The sequence below is a fragment of the Aythya marila genome (genome assembly GCF_965140915.1).
Source record: "Aythya marila genome assembly, chromosome: 4".
NCBI lineage: Eukaryota > Metazoa > Chordata > Aves > Anseriformes > Anatidae > Aythya > Aythya marila.
The window spans coordinates 74233371-74258882 of record NC_139045.1 but is presented as its reverse complement, the minus strand read 5'-3'; the positions used below and the strand labels follow the sequence as shown (position 1 = coordinate 74258882).

The following is a 25512-nucleotide window of genomic DNA, read 5'->3' as shown; positions in this document are numbered from 1 at the left end:
GCCTTCTGGGTACTGGGAGGACCGGAGCCACGTGGGCACGTTGGATGTAGTAAAGCACCCCTTTTTCTACTACCTGACAGTTTGTAGTGTGTAGGTGTCTTCTGCTCTTTGTCTGAGTGCTCTGGAGAGCTGAAAAGATGAGTATTGTCCAACAACTGCCTTGTACATCTGCCCTTTATATGGGTCAGCTTTGGTGGTTGGTTCTTGGTTTGGTTTTGGTTTGTTTTTTAACTACTTTCTGAGCCCTGTTAACACTGGTCAACTTTGAGAAATTGCCAGGTCACCTGGAGAGAATTAAATTGAGGAAATGGATAGCTTTGTTCAACACCTCAGCTTGAAAGGACTACATGGTTTATAAGTAGGTTCCTCTCACAAAATGCTCAGTGGTCTCTGTTTCACAGGATGATGGGAACGCAAACCAAGCCCCAGAATGAACGAGCATTGAACCTTCACAGCTGGTGCGCTGTGCACCTTTGGCAGTTACTAGGACAGAGACACTGAAGCTTTCAGGTGAAAGGATGCTGAGGTTTGGATGGCAGGGCATCTCAAGAATGCATTAAGAGAAATCCTGCGTGTGTACGAGAGGTCTTTTTTGCAGCCTAAGAGTATTTCTGGCACTTCAGTAATGTCCCAAGTAAGCAGGCTGCTGTTCTGCAGCGTAATGCTTCCCTCGCTGCTGAACAGCATTCAGAGCAATCATCAGCATGCTACAAATAAGCCTGGGCAAGTCTTGAAGCCAAACGATCCTATCCCTGGAGCCTACGCGCTGTAATTTCTTACAGACCCGGTTTGGTCCGCAGACAGAAGGAGGGGCTGGGCACAGGAGGGTGACAGCAGCGTGGCTGTGCAGTGACTCAATTCCAAATGTCACGGTGCTGCAGTTAGTGCTGAGTGTTTGCTGGGGGACTGCTCGCAGCGGGGTTGCAGCACTCCTGAACTCTGCTGATGGCTTTGCTGGCCAAATGCTTCCCCCAAGTGCTCTGCTCTGCAGCCTGGGCTGAGCTCGGTGCTGCTGCAGCTGTGTTGTTATCAGCTCCACTGCCTGCTGCTTTGAAGCCGGCTGAGATACCCCGAGATGAGCTGCAAGCACACCTTTGATCGTCATGCAGAAGCAGCCGTAATGAATCTTATTTTCTGATCGCAGATATGCTAATAGCAGGGTTTTTTTTAGGAAGGCATTGTTTGGATCAGCGGATGCTGGAGACTTGGCTGAGCGTGGAGAGCATTTCGTGCTCCTGCTGGGACATCACAGAATCCAGCCAAGCACAAAAATGTGTCCCGGGCTTAAGTAAAAGTTCTGCAGCTTTCTGAGACCGTTTGAATGCCGAGCTGAACAAAGGCCGTAGCAGTTAATTCTTTGCAGGACCAACCAAGTAATAGCACACACAAACATCAGTTGCCCTTATCAAAGGGATATGCAAAGCGGGTATCGAGGATGGTGATGGCAACATCATCGGATTGTTTTGGCATCAGTACCATAGCTGATAGCAGTGGGATCATGGAGGTCTCAAAAAGAACCTGTGGGGCTCTGCAGTGAGCCCACAGGTCAACCACTTGCTCTCAGCTGTTCCTCGCTTGTCAGATCTCAATTAACAACAGGAATATTTAGCGGGGTGACAGCACGAGCTGCAGTGACCTTTGGAGCTCTGGACCGACTTCTGCTCACGCTCGCTTTCCACGCGTGGATTTGTTGGAGACGTTGTTAAATCGGTGTGGTAGGATGAAGATTCCCTGTGTCTTTGGTTGGTGCGCCTCTAATTTGTGGTTCTGGCTTGCTGTGGTTCTTGCTTGCTGTTCAGGTTCAGTTTCGGGTATGCTGATTTACATATTCCATAGTGAAACATGTATGCAGCCAGGCTTGAATTCAGATGAATCTACTTTTAAGTGGCACAAATGCAAAATCAGAAATAAAAATCTGAATACTGTGGAAGGGAAGAGGGACTCCTGGGTCCTGCCTTTTGTAAGTCAGACGTGACTGGCAGGCTCACCACATAAAGAGAGATATTTTCATGGGGAAGGGAAGAACAGATTATTTGGATCAAATACAGGGATTTTTTGAGCAGTTTGGGGGAAGGGGCTTTTTTGAGGGTGTAGTCTGTCAGGTCAAACAACAGTAGCAGCATATAGTTAAACATTTTCTTTAGTGGTCAGTACGGTGGTGCAAAGCTGACTGCTGTCGGTGCATGATTCTTGTTAGTCACAGGAAAACAACTTGCAAGTGTCTCCTGCCTCTCAGGAAAAAAACACAAGTGAGGGGAGACGTTCTGTCATTTACAAAACAGCACTCAATAATAATATTTTAAAAAAATATTTTAAAAATAGTATCTAGTAGTACAATTAGGAAACAGTACTTCTGATTGCCAGGGTTGACAGGCAGAAGGGCAGCTGTAGCAAGCCGAGGTGACAGCGCTCTCACCGATTTGGTTTTCTTCTTGCAGCTGAAGAGGAACCCCAACAAAATGCGGCGGCGGCAGCAGTGGCCAGACCTCGGCCCCATGTCGAGGAGCGAGGAGATGGGATGCCGAGGCGCCGGAGGAACATGGGGAGCCGGCTGCTGGCCCAGAGGAGAGCACAGCAGGCAGAAGAGTGGGCAGAAGGTAAAGTTTGGTTCAGTTCATCTTCCAGCCATGTACATGGGCCTGAGCAGCAGATGTTGGGCTGCAGTTGAAGAAAAGTTTTCATTTTAGCAGCTTGGGAATCACTTGCAGCTTGACTCTGATCTGTTTGACTTTCCAGTTTCCTTACTTGCTTCACAGAAACTGCCTTTTGTATTTCCTCAGAGCCATACAGGTTAAATTTGGGTAACTAGAATCATCATTTTGCACTAAAACATCAAGCAAAGTACTTATCACCATGATTCCTCCCGCTCTCAGGTCGTAGGTGAAGCGCTCGGGGTTTCCACTCAAGTGCAGATAAAAGTGGACCTTGCTTCGCTCATGTTTGCAGCAGAGATCAGGGCGATGCTTTTGGCCCCTGCTAGGTGGGAAATGCTGAGCAGGCATTCGTGCGAGGCCATGATTAGGAGATAATTGCGCTTTTCCCCCCTGCTCTTCTTGTCTTGCCGTTGAGAGAAGCTCATTTTCCGCTCACGTTGGCAGGTGAACGTGCTCTCCAAGCCGCTCGTGTCCAACGAATGGAAAATTGACAGGCCTGAACTTTTCAACTTTGCTCAGTTCTTTTCATGTGATAACATCCTGTGAGGAAAATGAAATAAAAAGAAAAGCTTTCCCCTTAAACTCCAGGCATCAAAAGTTTCAGTGCCAAAGGCCGACAGTGAAGCTGTGAAAGCAAAAGGCTTATCTTATTTTGTCACTTTAGCTGTAAAAGAGTCTGTGTCATTGGGCTTTATAAATAATTCTTTCGCAGCTTCACTGTGCATCAGATGCGAGTGCTGCAGCTCTTGCATGAAGTTTCCTTTGAAATGATATTTCTGTTTATTTTTAATTTCTTTATGTTAAAACAACTTCTGGCTCTTTTGTTTTAACTTCTGCATGGTTTTTGTGTTTCGTTGTGGATTTTTTTCCCCATTCATATGCTGGGATGGTTTCTCCCAGTGCTGTAGCACCGGTGCACAGCAGTGACACCGAAGCCTTTGGGGAATGAGCACAGACATCAGCAGGAGAGCCATGGAGAGAAGCTCCTGTCCCTTGTTCCTGCCCTGAGGTGCAGTTATTTGGGATTATTTCCCTCTGGTACGGATTGGCCATGTCTGCTACACAGCCATTACCCTGGGCATGAGCTGCCTGTAGTAGTGTAGAGCTTGTTTGTTTTATTTTTTCACTTAAAGAAAGATGAATTACATGTTTTGAAGCCCCACTCTGTGAGTGCGTGGCAGGGGCCTGGAATAACTTCTTAATTTATTTCCTCTGGGCAGGGACCACGTGTGTTTTCACCGTGTCACTGCCACGTGGAGCAGTTTTGCCTACTGCCTCCGCTTACCCTGTTGAAACAGCGAGTCATCCCAACGACTTGCAGGGTTCTGTGTTACAAAAATTAGTTGGCTGACATGGTAACACCACCACATCCCTGCAAGATTCCTGGCACGGACCTCGGGAAGGGCGTGAGGATCCCCAGGCCACCTCTGCCTTGCTGCCACGGCCATAATGAGCTGTCAGGTGGGAACTGCTGCTCCCACCAGAGCACTCTGCTGGCCAGGAGCCTGGTCTGCTGCCTCTAGGAAACATCTCAGAGCAGCTCTTGCAGGCTTTGGAGTTGTGGTTAGGGTGAGGGTTTTCTATTTTCCAGCTAACAATCAGATTTCAATTCCAGAATGAGCCTAAGCTTTGGGGGTACAAAACCTAGCAGTTTCTGCTGCCTGTGCTAAGTTGTGGCAGAACTGAAATCTCTCCTGGAATAATGGGATAAGGGGCACAAAAACTGGGAGCAGAACCTCAGTGACTTTGAATTGTCCCTTCTGTAGTCAAAATCTTATTTATTTGCAAGTCTGGGTGAGAAGGAGTCATGTAAAACAAACGAGGATGGTGAATGATGGTTTTGAATATTCAAATCTCTGCCCATTGCGAGCGGAGCTAAATCAGGTTGTAATTTCTTCCTGTAGCTTGGGTGGGGTGAGGCACCTAAATGACTTGCAGGTCGTCGGTACAGACAGAAAAAGCAGAGGGGGGAAGCACTAAAAGCCTCGACTTTCCTACCAGACCTGCAGCCCACGCCTCGTGTGGGCTCCTCGTTCACGGCTTCCACGTGGGCTGCGCTGCGCCGTGGGGGCAGCCCGCTCGCCGGGTGCCCACGCTGGCTCGGTTTGGCTGAGTAATGATTTTCAGTGGTGAGCTGAGGACTCGGTAAAGTCACCGCTCATGAGAATAGCAGCGTCTATTAATACTAGCCGATGACCACAGGTTGATGGGGAGATGTTTGTAAGCGTTGACGAAGGAATTCTCAAAATGACTGAGACCCCCTCAGCTGGGTTCCGCTGACGCGACTTCCAGGCTGGCTTAGCAAAGGTGGGTTTGGCTGGTTTGTGGCGCCCAGCTTTGTTCCAGCCATCACACTGCTGTCTTTCCTGCAACCCAAAGCAGTCTTGGAGACTGTCGTACAAATCAGCATGCCTTGGAGGACATCTGCCCTGCTACAACGTGCCTCTCTGCCTTTCCCTTTGCAGCCCGAGTCTGGAAGGAGAGCGGTTGGTGCTGGAGTTGTGTGCTTGTGTGGTTAGCTCGCCTCCGATATCCCAGCCAGCAGGCTCGGTTAGCTCTGGGGCAGCTTAATTTAAATTGAACCCAGACAGAAGTGGCTTTGTGGGGCTAACTCCAGCAAAGACAAAAATAAACTCACTGCGAGGCATAAAAGGGGGCGGATGGCAGGCGTTAATCATTTAGGGCAAGAGAGGCCGAGCTAGGGAGGGGAAGGGGATAAATTGGAGCCAGGTTGTGGATCTTTTGTGGCACACAGCAGTGAAAACAAATAGCAGCAGCCGTTTATCCCATTTATTTGTTGCCTGACCCTTTTCTCTGCGTGCATCCACTCGGGCTCTAATTGCCTTTGGTGCACGCAGTGGTGTTTTGTCAACAGCTTTGCTTTGGTTGCTGTTCATGTGCAGAAAAAGCAGTTGTCTGCTTCTGGAGCTGAGCTGGTGCTTCTAAAGCCGCTCGTGGTGCCTTGAAGGCTGCAAGGAGCTCGGTGGTGACGTAGGAACCTGCCTCGACGCTGCTTTTTCACTTCTTGGAGCAGAAAGTTCCCCAGAGTAAAGGCTTCAGGGCTGCAGTTTCCTATCAGGCCATAAGAAACTTGCAGGGATGAACTTCCAACAGCAGCTATGGTTGGATCGCCTCGATCCTTCTGTGGTAAAAATAACGAGGAGGAGGATCCGAGGCAAATGCCTTCGCTTGAGGGACTGTTCAACATTATTTCTGACAGCAACTTTGTACAGACACGTAGTGAGAAAACCTGCTTGTCTCAGCGCATGGTACAAAGAGTTTGTGGAGAGACAGAGGCGTGCCCGGGCAAATTGCTTCTTCCAAGGGCTGTTAGCCAGCCAGCGAGGGGGGCATGGGTTTTCCAGTCCAGGTTTTCTGTCACTTGGAGTGGCGTCATGGGTGAAAACCGGCTGCTGATGCCCATGGAGGGGCCGGTTGGGGTGGGAGGAGAGGAACGTGGGCTGCAAAGTGTCGCCACCACACCATGATTTAGGGCAGTTATTTTTTAAAGCAGCCTTTTTTTTATGATAATGATCTCCAAACCACCGAGCAGAGCAAAGACCACTGGGCATCCTCTGGATGGAAGGCTTTGGTGGCTATCGGCAGCGAGGCTGAGCTTGGTGGAAAGAGAAACAAGAAGAAAGAAACAAAAAGAGAAGGATGTGCCCGAGCTGTCTGCCACGATCCCGAGGACAAGGGTTTGCTTTTTGAAAGGGGCTCACCTTCACATCCCACAAACAAACGATTTAGCTGATCTGGTCAGTTCTTTCCCATGTTGCAAAATTAAAATAAATGGGATTTTGTGTGCATTATTATCTTTCAAATATGCATTTTTAAAACAAAGTAGGGACTGCACCAAAGGAATAATCTGGTTTAATCAACAACTTCTATTCCTAACTGAAAGAAACTCCAGACTGTCTGCTTTTGGCAGCCCTGTGACTCATAAACGTTAAATTTCCCTACATCTGCATGCCTTTTGAGCCCTGCACATCTGAGCACAGGTATGGGAACACCCAGCGCAGTGAATGTTGTCTTCAATTTAAATGGCTTTACTTGCACAGAACTGATAATGTTAAAGCCGACAGCTTTTGTTAGCCCCATCATAGCCTCTAGCTTGTAAAATAAGAAAAAATAAATAAGGAAAAGCCATTGGTTCCAACATAAATTAAATTGTAAGTCCCTCTTGTCTTTTGCTTGGCAAGAGTTGGGGATCAGAATCACGTTCTTTAATCACTATTGAGAAATAAATCACAAAATTGGAAAGAAAAAGTCTTTAGAAGCTTAAAATATATAGTAATTGGCCCTGTTAACACGCCCTTTATTGCTTTTCATAGCATCTAAACCCAGCATTGAAATCTTACATCTGAAAAGATCTTACATGAATGTTTTGTGCTGGTTTGGGGGGGAAAAAAAATATTAAAAATAAATTATCTTAATATCCACTTAGTAGTGGATGGTGTACATAGCTTAAAGAGAAGAAGGTATCTGTGCTGGAATTTGCCAAAATAAGCAGCAGTTATTTTCTGAGCAGAGCATCTATTTCATATAACACTGCATCTCCCCATATTCTGATGTGCTAAAAGATCAGGAAGTTTTATAAAGCTGTAAATGTTGACGTGGCCCCATGGTGTTCCCGTGAAACAGCTGCTACTAGCACTCTATTAATAGGCATAACTGAAATAATTTTAGTGCTTAATCAGTAGAAAAACCTTTCTAGTACGGTTAAACTTTGACTCCCCGTATCCTCACTGGTAAATCAGAAGTTAATTTTGACTTGCTCCTACTCATACAGAAAGACTCGGTGCTATCAAAGTATCCACGGCGTGTTTCTGCCATTGAGACATCTCGAGTGCAGATGGCGTGTAGAAGCTGTAGGTGTGTGGTTTCTCAGTTATGCCACATGGCTTGATTTCAGAAAGAGCTTGAAGTCACTCGTTCTGCTCAGAGGGGCTAACGTCCTTTGTTTACTCCCCTTTTTCTGGCCTCAGCACAGGCTGATTTTTCTGGCTACAGGTTAGTAAGCAGGTTGTTTCATTTGGTTCCTGAGCTGGATGGCCACTAGATTTAAAAAATGAAGTTGTTACTGTCCTGCTGCAGTGCTCGTGAATGCCCACGGCTTTCCATATGGTTGCCTGATTCCCTTCTAGGAGCTGGTGTCATGCGATCATTCGATCTTTACAGCACACAAATGTCTTCTGTCCTCAGGATGAACCCTTTGTTTTGCCTGGCATCTTCCCTCCTTTTTCCTATTCTGTTGGGTTTTTTTTTAGGTGTTGCGTAAATAGTAAATCAAGCAGCTAGCAGCGCACAGAGAGCTTTGTGTGATCCTTTCTGGTGGAAAACTTCCAAAACTTGAGGAGGCAAGATGGGCTTTTTGACCTCGATGTCAAGGGCAACCAAAATATACGATGGGGTTGTTTCATTTGGAGATTTTGCATATCCTGTACACGGTAGCTGGTAAATTCCTGTCCTGAGAGAGAACATCAGCACTCCGGTACGCTTTCTTTTCTAATATTTTGAAGTATTTTTGAAAAGGACTCTGTACATTTGAAGAGTTTCAGCTATCTGTTATGACTGTTAGCTCTGTTTCTTGTTGTCCTGCCTCTTATGTCCAAAACATTCAGGAGAAATGAAGAAAAAACTGGTGGGTTTTGCTCAGCTGCCACCAGTTTGTGTAAATCAGGATACGGTGGTGGTGTGAAAGTGGCTCTGTAAGTCAGACCTTTGCTGCTTTGTCTCAGAGCTGGGAGCTGCTGGGAATGCTCCACAAGCTCTGGAAATGTTGAAATAGTTGCACTGAACTCTCCAGAGATGGACCAGAGCATCTGGAGACCCTGATGGCAGGTGTCTCCTCGTGTCACATCTGAGCAGTTCAGTTGAAGAGGGTTCTCTGTGCCTTGAGATCTGGTGCTCTTTACCTGACTGATAAAGAATTGGGAACAGGTTCCTGCTGAAAAACTGCTTGTGTCAAATGTGGATTGCTCAACTGCTGTCCCTTTCCTGCCGCAGCCCTCCGTCCATCCCAGAGCTGCCACATTTTAAGCCTTCAGATGAGCTGTACAGAAAATCGCCCTTCAAACAAAACAATTCTTACCTTCAGCAGTACGGAGATGTCTGATGTTACGCTCCCTGAGTGAGTACAGGCCGCTCAGCCCCGCTGCTGCGGGTGACAAACTGCTCTCATAACACACGAGGACAAAGCATGCAACAGGCCTGGCATCCCAGCTGAAGCACAAGAGGTACCACGGCCCAACCCCTCTCAGATCTGCTACTGAAGTGACTGGAATTAAATCAATAACTTCTTTCAGTTTTTGGATGCTTTGTGCAGCAGCCGCCCTGCTTTTGTGCAGCTCTTCTGTTGTAACAGCTCATGGATTCACCAAACCCTTCTGCCAAGAGCTTATATCCTCATCAGTGTGTTGGGGTTTATTTAGCACGTGTTAATTGCGCCCAGGTTTAGCACGTTGTTGACCTTTCGTGCTGGGCTGAATCATGGGCTGTCTGCAGCGCCAAGTCTTGGCTTTTGTTCGATGCGATCCCATCCACTAGAAAAAAATAGGAGGAGGAGGAAAGCAAACGTTACTGAACAAAGGCATACTTGATCCGGGACTGGAAAAGTGCCTCGCTGCACTTCTGCCTGACCTCTGGCTCAGGTATTTTTAATGTAGCTGAAATCTGAGAAGCGCTCAGAGCTTTGGGTTGAATAGCATCATAGATAGCATTTTATATTTGTCATGTTTTCCCAAAGTAAAGGCCTAAGGAAGAATACCTGCGTTAAACTGTGAATTAGGAGTACTGCCTGCTGATGTCAGGTTGTGCTCATTGCATTTGGAACTCCCCTTGGCCTAGTATTTAAAAAAATGGAGTTATTTTAAGGTTCAGCAAAATCATAAAAGCAACTGTGTCAAATCTGAGTGTCCCTGTTGCACCCGGTTGTGGTGGAGGAAGGGGGAACCCTTTTGATCATCTCAGTAATCAGCTACCAGCGTTTGTCTGAAGCCCAAGCTAGCGAGCCTGCCTCGTATTAACTTCCAGATCCTGAAAACAGCTAAATTACTTGAGAGCCACCTACACAGCTCTCAGTTGCACTTGTTTCTGTTGATGTGTCTCGGTGGCTTAACCATAGCACCGTGCTGTGTATTGGAATTAGTAAAACAAAAGGGTTTCAAACCTAATTCCACATATAAAAAAGAAGGGTGAGTGTTGTTCATGTGCTTCTTTAGTAGCAATTTCTCTGGGTTCCTTCGAAAGGAGGGGGAGAAAAAGGAACTGTGGTCTGTGGAGAGGGAATCTTGGTTGTGTGGGGTTCGATAAAGCGAGTGGATGGTCTCTCTTTGAGGGCTGAGATCAGCCTGCAGTCCTCCTGTGGAAGAATCAAGGGCTCATTTACACTAGTGAATAATGCTCGCTAAATATTTGAGGTGGGGGGGCGGTGAGGGAAGGAAAGGAAATGGCTTTTTAAAAGCTCTTTAGCCTTGGTTAGCCCCTAGGTGAGCAGGAACGTAACGCATTTGCTCTCCATTTGTGCACAAAGCTTTCATATCCCACAGCTGCAGAAATCCTCCTTATGAACAACCCCTCGTCATACAACAGTGAGCTACTTACGTATAATTTCGTTGCAGTCAAGCCCAAAATTTGCACTGCAGGGTTGTTTTCCCTCCTCCTATAAATGCTACTTATGCCAAGCTAGAACCACTGGACAAGTGGCATGTTCTGAATTCTCCTTTTTGGATGGATGTCTCTCGTGCTGAGCTGAGGGAAGATTTCTGCAGCTGGGTGAGGAGCAGTGAAGATGCACTAACAGTTGTCAGTATGTAAAGGAAATTATATCTTGTAATTGTGGAAAGCAGGAAACATTTGTAAAACTCTTCCTTCAAAATATCAAGTACATTTTTACCTCTGAGTTGAGTATGCGTTGCCTTTTTTTCTGACTTTGTGGCTTTGGCAGTTCTGTGTGAGTTTCTTTTGCCTTTTTCCATCTAATAGATCTTGTCTGAAATACGTGTGTCTCCTTTCCATCTGCTGCTGCTTTCCTAGGAAGCAGTGAAGTTTCTTGAACGCTCTTTTCACAGATGATCTAAATGTTGTTGTTTGCTCTTTAATGTCATCTTGCAGAGGAAGACGATGCTGAGGAGGTGCCAGAACTTCAGGTATCTGGGAAAATTGGAGCAAAAAAGCAGAGGAAATTAGAAGAGAAACAAGCCAGGAAAGCACAGAGAGAGGTAAGCATTTCCTGCCACGTATAAAGCCCAGAGCAGAGTCTGAATCGTGTGATGCTTGGTTAAGAACTGGTAGTAACAGACACCCAGGAGAGGCAAAGGCAGTGTGATCACTACAATTGTTATGATTTTGTTTTAAAAACATAAATTGAGCTTTTTATGTCACATCTCAAGGCTGTCACTCGCTGGCTTTCCACTGGGTTCTCTGGATTTTTAAGGGGAGGGGAAAGGAGTTACTCCTGGATGCTCTTTATGGGCTGTTTGCACTGGCTTGCAGCTCGATGTCAGTGCTGTCTCCCCTTAAGGGGGAAAAAAACATCTCTCAAAAGCCCACACAGCATTGTTGTAAAAGTGGGTCTGCGATCAAAGCCGTGGGCAGTTGTGAGTAGTGGTTCATGTGCTTTCTTAGTGGGAAGACTCCCTACAAGTTTATCCAGATTTGCTGTTCTGTTGGAGGGTGAGGAGATAAAGAGCAGACCCTGTAATCAGCTGAAATCTACGTTGCAGTCAGTTTTTGCTTGAAATTTGGTTGTTAAACAGAGGCAAAGTGTATACAGCAAGCACACTAACTTCTCAGTTGCTTGTTTTTAAATGTAAAGTGTGTAAAAACTACTCATTTAAATACTTCTGCATTTCTTTTTTTCAATTTTGCCCACCGCATTGCTCTTAATTCCAGGGAGACAACGGGTTTTGTGAAACTTGCGTTGTGCAGTGTGCTTGTGGATGGCTGCAAGTTTGCATTAATTTCTTCCAGTTCTTCTACTTGTTCTTTTACAAACTCGGTATAGTTCTGTAACGTGGAACGTGGGGTTGCAAGGAAGGGAAACAGCCCTGAAACAGCCTTTGCATAAAAGGTGAAGTGCACAATGGACTTGATGCATCTGTTTTTTAAAAAAAACAAGTGTTTCTGACTACATTTCTAATATGTAGAGGGTCCAAACAAAGCCAGTGAAACCCGTGCTGAGACTTTTAGAGTAACCTGAACTTTAAATGCCATTTCTCCTTTACACCGGTGTGTTCTATAGATAGGGTGGTTGGTAATAAACAAACTAGATTGTTATATAAGCTTCCATTACGATCCTTTTCTCACTCATTCTGTGCTAACCATTTTGTCATTACTTTCCGTGTTCATTCTGTTTAATTACCCCCTTTTTTTTTGTGGAAAATTTGAGCAGAGTTGAATGAAGATAAGCATCAGCTGGTAGAGTGAGGAATTTTTTTTTTCATTTTAGAACGTGCTGATTTTTATTTTCCCATGTAGACAAATAAATTCCTTGGTTAGGTCTTTTTTTGCTGAAACAGTCAAAGCCACAGATCCTCCATTTCAGTGTCTTCTGCTTGTTCTCCCAACGTATTTTCAAATTTAGGTGTACTAAATAGGCTAAAAACAACTTTTAAAAAATAAATCTCTAAAAAGAAGACCCTAAGCACTTAAAAAAAAAAAAAAAAAAAAAAAATCTTTGCTAGGTTTGGTTTAAAATAATAGTAAAATGATTTCAAGTCATTTACTTTCAGAGATTCTCCCCAGGTTAATGATAAAGTTTGAATGTATTTGGTTTTACAGATCATCCCCCTCTCCGTTTTTTCTTCACCTTAGAATCCATTCTAGCTAAATTTTAAGGGAAAAGTCGTGTTATTCCATCATATCTCTATACAAATAATTTCATATGCATGTACCCAGCTTGAAAATGCTTATTGAGAAGCAGATAACGTAAGGGTAATTTTAAAACTTAGGCAATGTTAAGTATTTTGAAGGTCTAGGGGGAAAAGAAGTTAAATCATAATTACTTGTTTTATTAGTTTTTTTAAATTCTGAACAGGCATACAAGGAAGATAGTGAGAAAACTCCCCATGGCCTCACAATATGAAATTACAAAATCTATATTCAGGAGGATTAAAGCTTCTCTTGCATAACGCTACGTGTTGTTTTTTGTGTTTTTTTTTTTTTTTAAGGCTGAAGAAGCAGAGCGAGAGGAACGGAAAAAACTTGAGTCAAAGAGAGAGGAGGAAAGGCGGAAAGAAGAGGAGAGAATACGTCTCGAGGAAGAGCGACAGGTGGGATTGGTTGTAGTTACAGATGGAAATTCCAACCAAGTTGGGCTTTGAGGTTGATTAGAGGTTTTACAGAGAAGCAGAATTCCCTTTGGTTTTCAATACTATTGTATACGTCTTTTATTATTTTTTTTATTGCTCCATTTTATATGAATTGCAGTAATGCTCGGTGATTTCAGTTGTGGGTCGTAGCGTTGCTCCCCCAGGTGCTTGGCAGAAGTGAAAGCCCCTGCTCCAAACACCAGTACGCACCAGTACACAACAAAACCCAGTCTCCTGGCAGTGGATCCAGCAGCCTGCCTGCTGCAGCTGTGTGCCGTAGTGACAGATTTGATGGTCAATTTGTTATGTTGACAAACATAGCTGTTAAAGTTGGCTGTTGGTCTGTCTGGGATCTGTCTAAATGTGAATATATGAAGAAAGGAGTTGCATCAAACAGCAGGTGAAGTTCTGGGGGTGCCAGCTTGGTGACTGATAGAAGTGTGGGTATCAGAATCGTAGAATAGCACAGGTTGGAGGGGACCTCTGCAGGTGCTGTGCTCTGTCCTCCTGCTCCAGGGATGTCCAGTCACAGCAGGTCGCTCAGAACCTCGTCCAGCCAAGCTTTGAATGCCTCCACGGATGGAGATTTCTCAACCATGCAGGGCCCCGCTTGCAGTGTTTGATTACACCCCTGATAAAACTTCTCATGTTGCAACTTGTGCCGGTTGCTGATGCTCATTAGCTCTGCCTGTCCGACAGCTGTAACCAGCAGGGCAGAAAGCGAAAGACGCTAGCAACCGATTTTGCAACTGTCATGTAAAATTATACAATTTTATTCTAATTAAGCACGTTTGCATGCACTTCACAATTAAAGATTTTGAAGCTGAGCGTATATGAAGGTGTGTGGTAGCGGGAGTGACCCAGAAAAACAGATCCTGTGCGACTGAAATGCCTTTGTTAAATAGCTGCATCAGTGGGGGTGGCAAACTTATTTCAAAACTGCTTTGCGTATTCTAGGCACCAGTGCTGCTGGCTGAGAACTAGGAGGGAGCTTCATGCTCCTCACTGCTTGAGCAAGTCGTGTGGTAGCTCTGCAGAGTGCTTCTGGAGGCAAGGGCCAAGGTGTTCTGTGCTGAATAATTGCTGTCCCAGGGGAGTGGAGCCATCAGCTTTCAGCACAAATTTTCCATGATATATGTGATTGGAGATCTGTGTCTGTGCTTTGTTGTGAGCAGATTTATTTTAATTTGTTCTACGCAGGAACTGTATGAGTAGGGTGGGTTGTTGATAACATTTTTAAAAGACATTTTTCCCTTCTGCTGAAGGCATGAAGGCAGGATAAAGACATTTTTTAATCATTTTTCCATACATTATGCACATATGAAAGATCTCATAGATACAATCTATTTTCTACAAGGTACATTTTATGTTTACACTCCAAAAAAATCTATTTTTCTTGAACTGTCTTGTTCCCTTTCCTTCAGTAGAAGGCTACTGAATTTCAGAAAAATTGTATGAGGAGAATGTCAGTTCTACAACGCCAGGCTATGTAACAGGGTCCAAGACTTTGCTTAAAAAAAATTAAAGAAACTTCTAGGGGACCAAGTATTCCAACACTGCAGTTCTAAGGAAAGATGTACCAGTTCAGAAGTATCTAACAGTGGCCAAGGCATAACCCTGAGGTTGGATAACTCATCTTGGCTAGTCTGAGCCACTCCTGTGCGTAGCTGAGCTGTTTTGTGACACAGAACCATCAAACCTGGTTTCCTATGGATCTCCGTCTCCTGCTTTTCCCCTTCTTGTGCAATTCACTGGCACCAGCTTCTGCCTTGTGGTCCATGTGACTGCTCTCCTTTTCTCATACACGTTTCCCATTTTTCCCCCTCATACTTCCAGTGCAGAAAGAGACAAGATGAGCTCTGTTTGCCTATAAAGTACCCATCTACTGCACATCCTGCTTGCTGTGGGATTTGTCCATCTTACAGGCATAAGAGACAACTCAGATGGCAAGTCTTCCTCTAGCAGTGTATCCTTAAATGTTTTGTCTTCACCCAGCTCCCTGACTTTTTAAATTATTTTTCTTAAGATTTTGGGAATTTATTGATTGAAATAAAACATGAAGAGCCCGATGCTCCAGAGGGAAGTAGGAGGGCACCCTGGCTGGGTGCTAGCATTGCTTCAGCATCGCTTCGTTTAGAGGAGGCCAAAAAAGAGGTCAGTTCCTTTCAGTGGCAGCCAGCAAGGCAGGGGAATTGCTAATCAAACAGCAGTTGAGCTTGGACAACCTGTTCCAAGTGGGCTGTAGTGCCAGACGAAGATGTTATCCTGGTGATTCCCTCCGAGTTGGGCCTGGGGTTTAGCAGTGCAGCTGGCTAATCAAGAGCAGTCAGCCATGGTTGAGGAGTTGAGTTGCAAATAAGGGTGCAATTCTAACTAGGTAGAGATCTTTTCACACAGAAACTGCTCATTAACATATTTAACTTTTTTTTTTTTTTTAAGTTGCCTTCTGTTCAATTTAGGGCTGAGTAATTTATTTTGGTCGAATGAGAAAAATGTCATTTGTTTTGAATTAGATTTTCAATATTCCTGATAAAAACTGTACTAAAACGCTTTAGGTGATAGCTTCCTTGGCTACTTAATTCTGTAATTTTAACTTTTTTTTTTTTTTTTTTTTCTGGGGGATGTCTTTCTCCCCAGTAATTTTTATCAGGACAGCAAGCCACCCCACCAGGCTACATCACATTATTCTACTACTGGATAAAAGTGTATTCAATTTTAATTATTTTTTGCCTGGGTCTAAGACAAATAAGATAATCCATTTCCAGTGTGGATCAAATAAATGTCTCTGATGATAGTTAATAGTCTTCCTCAACTGTTTTCTAATATTTTTAAGTCTGTGTCCATCGGAGTCTTTAACAGGAAGCAGAACAATTCAAGACATGTACGTGGTGAGGCTGTGTTGCTTGAGTTCCTGCTTCAGTCAGCCCAGAAAGCAACCTTACAGGGAGCGTGGTAATAACAAGACTTCAGTGCTGGAGACTTGACTTGGTGATAGGAGGGAAAATGAACTAATAGATACTCGATTTCTGCATGTGTAAGCACAGCCTGTCTTTATGATCATAACACTTTATCTTTAAAATCTTGTTACAAACTGATTGTATGGTGTAAAAAGTGCTGTCTTTCTATTCCAGGCTCATATGAAAGGAAGAGGGATTGTTGGGGGTTTGGTTAGTTTTTTTGGAATACATAGGATAAAATGTCATTTGTGCATTCCTCTAGAGAAAGGATTCTTCATTTCCACAAGTAACATTTTGTCCCCAGTAATCTCTTGTGGACTGTGCTTGTGATGCAACTATTCCTCTGGATAAGTTTTAAGATGGAAACACGAAGTGATGAAAGGTAGCTCAAGTGGTGATTGATAGTCATGAAATTACAAAACAGACGGTAGCTGACTACGATTTTGGAGGCAGCTTGGTTCCTGACATTTCTGTAGTTCACATAATCCCACAGAGCACCAGAAATTTCGAGTTTATTGCTGAAGTTTGTCTGAGAAATGTTACGGTTGTCAGATGGCTTCATTATTTTTCCCCTTCCTTTTCCAGTACATCAGATTATTTCTGCAGGTATAGTGACAGCAGGAAATCTGTTCTTAGTTTTTATTTCTCTACTCTCCTGCACTTCAGGAAATGTATTAGGACCAAGGATGAAGGCTTAAAACCTCCAAAATAAATGTTTTAACTGCATGCATTGGCCATGTTCTTCCGCTGCACGTTCAAAGGTTTGAATTCAGGCTTTCCCATAAATTTGGTGGTCAGGCTTTATTTAATTTAAATGCAAATAATTTTCGTTACTGTATTTACAAGAGAACTTAAGTGATGAGCAGCTAGTCTCCAAACAGCTTTGTTAGCTAAACTTCAGTTAAATGTTGTGTTGTTTTTTTTTTTTCCCAACCTCTCTCCCAGAAGCTGTTACCCAAATTTTGCTAACTTCTGTGAGCACAGAGATTGGCTTTGTGTCAAGGAGAGCTTCCTTTCAGCTGCACCCTTAAACTTCTGGCTGAAGCCTATCCAGCAGCACTGGATTATTCCTGCCCCGTTAAACGCTGCCTAAAAGTTTGTCAGATAATGAGGGAAGCCAAACAGAGGAGGATACAAAATCAGGGCGTAGATCTTGTAGAAATCCCCCGGTGTTGATCTTCGATAAAGTCACCGGGACTGTTAACCCTTTCACATGCATCCCACGCAATGGTTTGAGACATGGAGTGTAGTGGAAATAATGAATTCTCGGGTCAGATGGAAACCCACTTTCCTCTGTATGCAAACAGACACCTCTCTCCAATTATTTTGGGCCAGTTCTACGCAATGACCTACAAGTGGGAACTGTAGCTTCAGGGGGGCTACGGGGGCTAACATCTCACATATTCTTGAGAAAAATATCTCCCTGGTTCTATTCAAATATATTTGTAAGCACATATAAATAAAATGTGGTTGCCCCCTGGCTCCAGTGTTGCGGACCAGATAATATATTTTTAAATTCAAGTTTCCTTTCCAGTGTTCTGCTGACCTGATTGGCTATGCATGCGAGGAAGCTCCTTTTATAATTGGCATTTGCTTCAGCTCTGCTTTACCCTGGGGATTTCCCTTTCACTCTTGGAGTTTTTTAGTGGTGAGATGGTTTACCAACCGACACCTTATCAATGAGAGCGAACTTCCTCTGATGTTGCAAAACAGTGTCTCTATACAAAGCCTCGCATATTGCTCGCCTAAGAGCTTTTTTTTTTTCCTGTGCACAGGGATTTTTGTAGATTTTACTCCCTCAGCCTACCTTTGCTCTGCTAAGGAAACTGCTTATGCAGATGCAAGGCTCGTGGTGATCTCCTCTATGTTAAAATGCAGCCTTGCATGGGGTGTGCTGCCTGCAAATCCGTTGCAGTGTGAGCTGCTCTTGAAACACAGCTTGATACAGCAGAGAAACTGCCAAGCTTCCACTGAGCAAGCTACCCGTGGTTGTGAAATAAAAGGCCACAGTGGGAGTGGGGTCTGGTGGTTGTTCACTGTTGTATTAAAACAAGGTCTATGTTGCTCAAGCACAGCTGTGCCCAAAGTTTCCAGAGTCAGGAAACCTCATTTAGGGGTTCTGCTTTGCATTTAAGTACCTAAATGAAAATGGGCTGGATCTTCAGAGCTGCAGGAATGGAGGATTGGATAATGATCCCGAGGGTGCTGCTGGAGCTTTTGGAAACTAAGACCGCAAAGTTTCAACTCTTTGACATTTAATCATGTAAGAATGGGTACCAAGTTTCAAAATGTTGGGTTTTTTATTCCATGTAGTGTTACATGAACATCAAGGTGTGTGTGCTTCTCAGCAGAGGCTTCCACTGACTGGTTGGTGTTTCAGTCTCCTCCTCATCCACAACCAGGGTGGTCCTGGAGGCTGGTGGAGACGACTGAGTTTCAGGTGAAGCATCAGTTTACACACTTTCCTGAAAATTAACTTCTTTATTAGTGCAAAATGAAAAGCTTGCTGCAGACTCTCTCTGCGCTGAATTTGGTGGGATAAGGACTTGTAGGAAATGCTTATTCTGCCTTTCTAAAGGTTTTATTTTCTGTCTGAAAAGTGGCAAGGGAGAGGAATCTCAGAAATAAACATGCTGTGTCATATCACTTACTTGTCAAGTCCCTGTTTGCTTCCTGCAGGACCTGCACTAACAGCACAAGAACTGGATTTTAAATGAGAAGGGTCTCTTTGGTCCATGAACCTCAGAGCATTTGGTGTAGGAACTGATGCTCTTTCCCTCATTCTGCCTGTAACAAAACAGCTACAAGCAAGGAACAACTGATAGCAGTTGGTGACTGAAGAAAGTCCAGCCTTTGCTCTACCTTCCTGGCTCGCAGGGAGATCTCTTCCACTTAGCAGTAGAATAAGCTGCCTATAAACACTGTGTTTGTCAGCAGCTTGGCCCTTTATCTGATCTGGAGGAGCCGTGGTGCAGCACACAACCAGCAGTTTGCTCTCAGGGAAAGCTGCTTAGGAGAAGCTCTCAGAAAAGCTACTTACCATCCAGGCCGATATCGCTTAGTGTCGGTGTCACCTTAAATGGGTTACTGCCTTGAAAGCTAGAGGCTGCTTCAATATCTTCTTGCAGGACAGTGCTGTAAGGGTCCTCACCCTTTGTTAAAAACGGTGATGCATGATAAACGTTCAAAGGCTGTAAGCTCTCAGCCAGCCCAAACAGAGCTCAAGGAGCATTCCCAGGATCCAGAAGGGTTTATGGTGCCAAGAGCTGGGGTCTGCTTCCAGCTGTAAGCCTAAAAGTTTTCAGATTCCTCTGGATTTCAGCTGATGGAAGGCTGGGATCTCGTGCAGTTGGCACAACTGATATTTTTGATGTCATTAAGATGATCGTTGAGCTCAAGGTAAAACGTAGACAGAAGGCAACGATCTGAAAGGAGCCTCACAGCAAACCCAGGTCCTCGGTGGGCAGGTGGAACAGAAGGAGCCTACAGAGCAGTGGAAGGACAGGGTGCGGTGGGAAGTCAGAGCTGACCACACCTGGTATAAGAAGGATGCTGAGAAGTGTCTCCCAAAGTGCCAGAGATGCACAGAGCGTGTGGGACTTGGGAAGTTGGGGCTCTGCCATGCAAGGTGTCTGGTGAGACTCACAGCAAGCAGGCAGAGTTGGTCCAGTAGTGACTGATAACGTGGCTGTTTGGTCAGAGAAAGGAGAGAAGGAGGAAATATTTGAGTGGTTTCCTTTCATTTTTTCCCCCTCCTTCTAACGAAGACGTGATCAGTGTGGGAGAGTTTGTCCTTCAGGTGCGTTACAGTAAAACCGATCGAAAACAAATCCACACTGCGGCAGGCCCCCGGTTTGGGTAAGATTTAGGTGGGTGAGGACAGAAACGAACGTGCTTCAAAAAAAAAAAAACAAAAAAAAAAGCGGGCAGCTGAAGGTGAGCATCAGCAGTTACCAAATTTCCGTGCTGCCGGGATTTCCCCAGCACCCCACCCATCACCAAAGGGAGGTGGCCCAGCAATCCTCTCTCCCCTAAGCACACATGCATTACCACTAAACTCCACCACAGTTGATATGAAATTAGAGTGGGGAGGGGCAAAGGAACCTGACGAGTAAAGATGTGGGGTTTTTTTAATTCAATTTAATTCATTTAATTCATACAGGGGGCTTTTTACTTGCATAAAGCCATACATGGGCTCTGTTTAATCAGTAGGCTCAGTGTTTTGGGGGGTTTATGCATAATCCACGAGCTGTTTTTTCATGGGAATGCAACCTGTCTGAATTTGACCCTACACCTCCCATGCAGCTGCTGTGTGCCTGGCACTCTTCCACATGCCCCAGTGTGGTGGTGTAAAACTCACTGAAATGACCCTCTAACAGACAGTGGGGTTGCAGCAGGTTTTCCCCTGCCCACCTCCGTGCTGGTTGCTTTTCCCAGTGCAGTTGTACAAAGTCATCTCTCCTTTTGCTTTGAACCAGCTCACAGATCAGCTTTTCTTTTTACAGCTTCAATCGTGGTTCGGTTTAGGTAGTAAGGTACGTGAGGCAGTGCAGGGAGTGGCCGGGTTTTGAGTTGTTTGCTGAAAAAGCTTCTGGAAATACTTAGCGTTATGGAGGCCTCTCCAACCAGCAGGAACCACGAGGGCTGACATGCTGTAGCTATCAAAGCCTTTTTGCAGACCACCTGGAGACACGCTGCTGCTCACAGTGTGAAAATGTAGGAGCTGGAAAACAAGCAGATTTGGGTTTTTAAGGAAACCACAAGTGCAGGACTGGTAGCTGAGTGCTTTGCTGGTCTCGCAGCAGACACACCTACAAGTGTGTGGTGAAAATGGAATTACTGATATGAGTGTGCAGCTGTGCTTTAAAAAAAATAAGATTCTGTTCTTCAAGCAGGTAAGGAAGGTGGGAATGGGTCTTGTTTGTTTGTTGTTAGACCTTCCAGAAAGGAAAATAGTGCTCAGTTGTTGCTCTGTTGTAAATCGGATGCTGTCTTTTTAATATTTTTTTCATAGACCTATCTAGAAATTATTTGCCTGAGCACTTTTTCAATTTTTGCCATTTTTTTCTCATTTCAACTCACGTTAAATCACAACTTCTGTAATAGACCAGGGGAAGAACCTTATTCTCGTATTTCCAGGATCGAGATTCAATTTGATGTACTTACAAGAAAGAACAATTGCTGTCGCTTCCAAATGAAATGTGGTTATGTTGTTCTTGGCACCTGTAACGCAAGGAAAAAATTACTGCTGGGCTTTTGCTAATAATCATTACGGTGATGAATGACCCAGAAAATGGTCTCGTTTTGTCTCAGGAGCTTCCTCAGATCTGTAATTTGTTTTTTTTTTTCGATGAGATAGAGGTTAAAAATGGCTTTGACTTTTCAGATGCAGTAAGATCCTCTTAGTCCTGCTTTTCTCATCCTTGAAAGTTGCTGGCATTCCTTTTCGTGACTTCTCAGGAGTTTGGTTAAGTGTGGCTGGGACCTAATACACTTTCTCTCTCTGCAGTTTTAATTGAAGAGTGACACTCCTGTGCCTATTTCTGATACCTGCTGGGTTTGTTTTACATGCTCTCTTTTTAAATGCAGCCATTTTTCAGTATGCTTGATGACCTGTTCCTGTCTTAATGGAACAAGTGTTTGCTTTCGAGCCATTTAGGGAAGCAATTACCAATTAGTGTCACAGATGCAGGGTGACAAGTGTTTAGGAATCAATACAGTTGTTCTTTAGGGGATCGATTCCTGTGCTGATAGTAAAGGAAAGCACAGAGGCTCTCACTTAAACTCGAAGAACTCACATTTCTAGGTATTAATCAGTCCTTTGCGATGTGACAGCAAGCAGAGGCTGGTGGAGCTGGAATCTCATTGTCCTGTGTGCTGCACTAACATAAATTTCTCTGCAGCAGAAACTGGTGTAAGGAAACCTTCTCCTTCTGGGTGAAGGTAAATGTGTAAGCTTTTGAGACTAGCAAAAGAAATGTTGAAATAAAATCACAGAAAGCTGCAAAACGATGAGTGCCAAGTAAAATCCTGTTCTTATTTGACATACTTTTTATGTAACCTGTCACATTAAAAACTTGACGTTGCAGTCTGGCCGTGGATGGGTGACTCTTCTACATTGCCCAGTGTGCATCACCACTCCCCTGATTCGGGGCTTAGAGTTTTCTGGGTCAGCAATTTATTTTTTGCATGTGATTTTGAAAACTTTGACATTTTTCTCACTTTAGGTAACCGAAAGTATTTTTATTGCACATAACTAAAAGTGGAGCCTGTAGGCTTTGATTAACAGTCAAACTTGTAAAATAACTTTTTTTTTTTTTAATGCAATCACATCTTTCTCCCTATGTACAAAACAATTGCTATGGTTCTTTACATCCCATGCAGACATACCTTGCTTGCATGTCTTTAGAGATTTACCCGAAACTCTTACTTCATGCACGCAAGTGGGCACCAGGATAACTCTTTGTGATCCCTCCCATCGGACCCCAGGCAGCTGAGAGCAAAATTGGGGCTAGTTGCTGAAAATGTGGATGTTGCATCAAAGTGCAGTTAGGGGCAGGAACTTCCTGTCACGGGAGCTGCAGAAGAAATGTGTTCATGCAAATTAAGACAAGAGTTTGCTATATAGGAGGGTTTTTTTTCCCCGTGGTAGACCTCTTTAGAGCCAGCCTAGGTGTATTCTGTGCGAGCTTACATCACCGTGTCAGATGGTTTCTGTCTTAAGGGTGGCAGAGCAGCTTGTGAATTTAATGATGCCATCGAGGGAGAACTTAAGATGCATTCTGGAAGCTTTTTGTCTGCTGTCACAGTGCAACCAGGCTGCAGATAAAGGAGATGCTCCTGTACTTAGAGCTAAACCTCCTTTGGGTGAGGAGCAAACTGATCACTTGTCGTCTTTCCTGTCCAGGAAGAGGAGAAAAGGAAGGCAAAAGAAGAAGAGGAGAAGAGAGAGTATGAAGAGTACCTGAAGCTGAAGGAGAGTTTTGTAGTTGAAGAGGAAGGGGTGGAAGAAAAAATGACAGAGGAAGAGGTAGGTACCTTAGTTCCTTACTGCAGCTTCCTTTGTCTTTGTTAGACTTGGATTGTCCTTGCTACATTCTGCCTCTTGTAAAATGGGATCAAACCAAATGTTTTTGCTTTTAAAAGTTAAGCTGTGTAGATGGTACATGTTCACCTGGAGTATTTCCTGGGGAATGCTGCAGTTCCTCGCTCCAGACTGTCAGTTCTAAGGCAAGTGCATGTCTCTGGAAATGAGTCCTCTCCTCCCTTCGTATAAGGACAGAAATAAAACTCATCCCAGGAGTCAGACATCCTTACACTGTCGTCAGCTCTGCCCTACCCATGTACTGTGTGTTGGTGAGCCGGGTGAAAGCAGGGCTAAATTTGTCCACATATCTTCAGGGAAATTGTTAGTTTTTTGGTGGTGTTTTCTAGAGGAGCAGAGCTGCTGTGAAATCAAATGAAAAAATCAAGCTGGGACAAAACTTGTAACACTTCTAGTAAGAGAAATAACAGGACACAGCTTAGGTGCCTGTGGGTTTTCCACTGGAAAGCTGTCCGTTTGGTGTTGCAAGTGACTGTTGGTTTTGATAGCGTTTCGAAGCCTGCATAATGTTCTAGCCTGCTCCTCCTGTGGCTGCCTGCAGGCGAGCTGCTGGGGATGGTGGTTGAAATGTGATACTTGACATAATAGCGCTGCAAACTTGAAAAGGTTCTGTTGTGGGAGGCAGTGTTCTTAGTCTGCTGAGAAAAAAAAAAAAAAAAAAAAAAAGACACGTTAGACTAATTTTAATTGCTGTCAAATGCTGAAATGGCTCCGGGGTGGCAGCTGTCAGATTGGAGCCATCCTATTGATTTCATGATGGGTAACTTTTTTTTTTTCAGGGTCGTGTGTGTTTGTTCCCCTTGCTCCTCAGCTCAATTCCCCTTTTTGAACTGAATGGGTTTGCACTTAGCACGACTGGGAGTGGCTTTGGGCTGAGGTGTTTGTAATTCATCAGAACACCTTGACCTTAGCCGTATGTTCTCCCTGAGGAACCCTTCCTTTTAGCAGAAATTCCTCCATCGTGCTGGGATTAATGCCGAGAAGTTGTATCTTGCTATTGAAAATCCCTTCAAAACCAGGAGCTAGGAAGTGTTTATTGACAGGCAACTGCGTGAGCACAGACAAGGAGAAATTAATTTTTCGATATGTGGGAGCAGGGAAGGGTGTTCCTGGCTCAGAGGAGCCTGGGAGGCAGTTGATGATGCACAGATCTCAACATAAAATATCTTTGGTAAGGGCGGGGAGGTAGAACTTTAATAGCAGGCGATTTGAAAGTCGTCTTCAGAAACAATCACAGGTACACGGTTATTTGGAGGCATCCGCCTTTGAAAGATGCCAGGCCGTCCTTCTGTCTGCTGGCTGATGATGCACAGAGGCGTTTTGGTGTCCTGTTACAACGGCAAACTCTGCCTTGTGGGTTTGGGGGCAGCCTGCCGAAACCCCTGCTTGAAGTTAAGGGCCTGAGCCCGCAGTTAGGCAGTTAATTAAGGCTGATTGATTTCCAGGGTTGCAGGGTAACCCGATCTCCTGTTAGCTGAAACGCACCTTGTTTGCATTGCCTTTGAAAATTGAGCCACTTCTATTAAAATACCGGATTTCAGGTGCATAGCTTTGAAAAGGGCTCGAGCTTCCACATGTGCTGTGCAGCTGTGTGCTCCACTTGACCATCTGCCTGAGCCATCTCCTGAATCACTCTGTACTTCACAAAAGTGTACAAAATGTCCTCGGTGTATATGTGTAACTTAATACATGATGCACAGACTCACCCAGATGTGGTTATTTCAGAGTACGTATGATGTAAAGAAGAAAAGATTCCAGGATTTCCTTCCTTTCAAAAAAAGCCTTAAACACAAATTGTGCTTGAGCAATGTTCTGGCTTAGAAAATACCTATCATATATTTCTAGTTAAGATTAAATCTCTTTTTTCTCCATTTCAAAATCTCCTTCTCTGTGTGTTTTTGTAAAACTGTAGAAGTATGCATGCTAAACACTCTTATAATATTTGTACTAAGCAAGTTTCTGATGCATTTAATGTTTATGAATTTAAAATAATGATTGTTTTCCTTGCTGTATCCAGTCTCGCAGCTTTCTAATGGAATTTCTCGAGTATGTTAAGGTAAGTTGGCCTTTCTTCACCTTCCATGTGTGAAATAGCTGTGTCAAAGAGCTGACTTGCAGAAAGAAGGGAAATCCTTACTTCCTCTTCGATTTACTTAAATATTCAACAAGTAACAAAAGTGATGCCTTAGATAAAGCCTTCATTATTCACTTAATCATGCATGAATGTGTCCATCATCGTTAACGTGACATTAATTATAGCTTTGTCTTGGCTTTTGGGGGCAAGATCGTAGCTCTTACCCTAATTCATAAGGTAGGTGTGCATGAACTCTGCACCTGGTGGGGCACCCTCAGGGTTTATGAACAGAAACGTTTGCTGCTGAGTGGGATTTGGGACGTTTGAGCTTTTTGTTTGTGAATATCAGCTACTGATGTAGAAAGCAATCTCCACATCTCAGCTCAGCATGAATGAGAATTGCTGTGCC

The 25512-nt window shown here is 44.2% G+C and overlaps 1 protein-coding gene across 2 annotated transcripts in view; it reads left to right on the top strand.

Moving 5' to 3' along the window:
- The window catches only part of DDRGK1 (DDRGK domain containing 1), a 36665-nt gene that overhangs the window by 3219 nt on the left and 7934 nt on the right, over positions 1 to 25512 (top strand). For both annotated transcript variants that reach the window (XM_082759383.1, XM_082759382.1), the window contains exons 2-6: positions 2439 to 2597; positions 10770 to 10876; positions 12827 to 12928; positions 22832 to 22954; positions 25047 to 25085. In XM_082759383.1, the coding sequence (XP_082615509.1) occupies positions 2439 to 2597; positions 10770 to 10876; positions 12827 to 12928; positions 22832 to 22954; positions 25047 to 25085 (530 nt within the window). The remainder of the gene's footprint in view (positions 1 to 2438; positions 2598 to 10769; positions 10877 to 12826; positions 12929 to 22831; positions 22955 to 25046; positions 25086 to 25512) is intronic.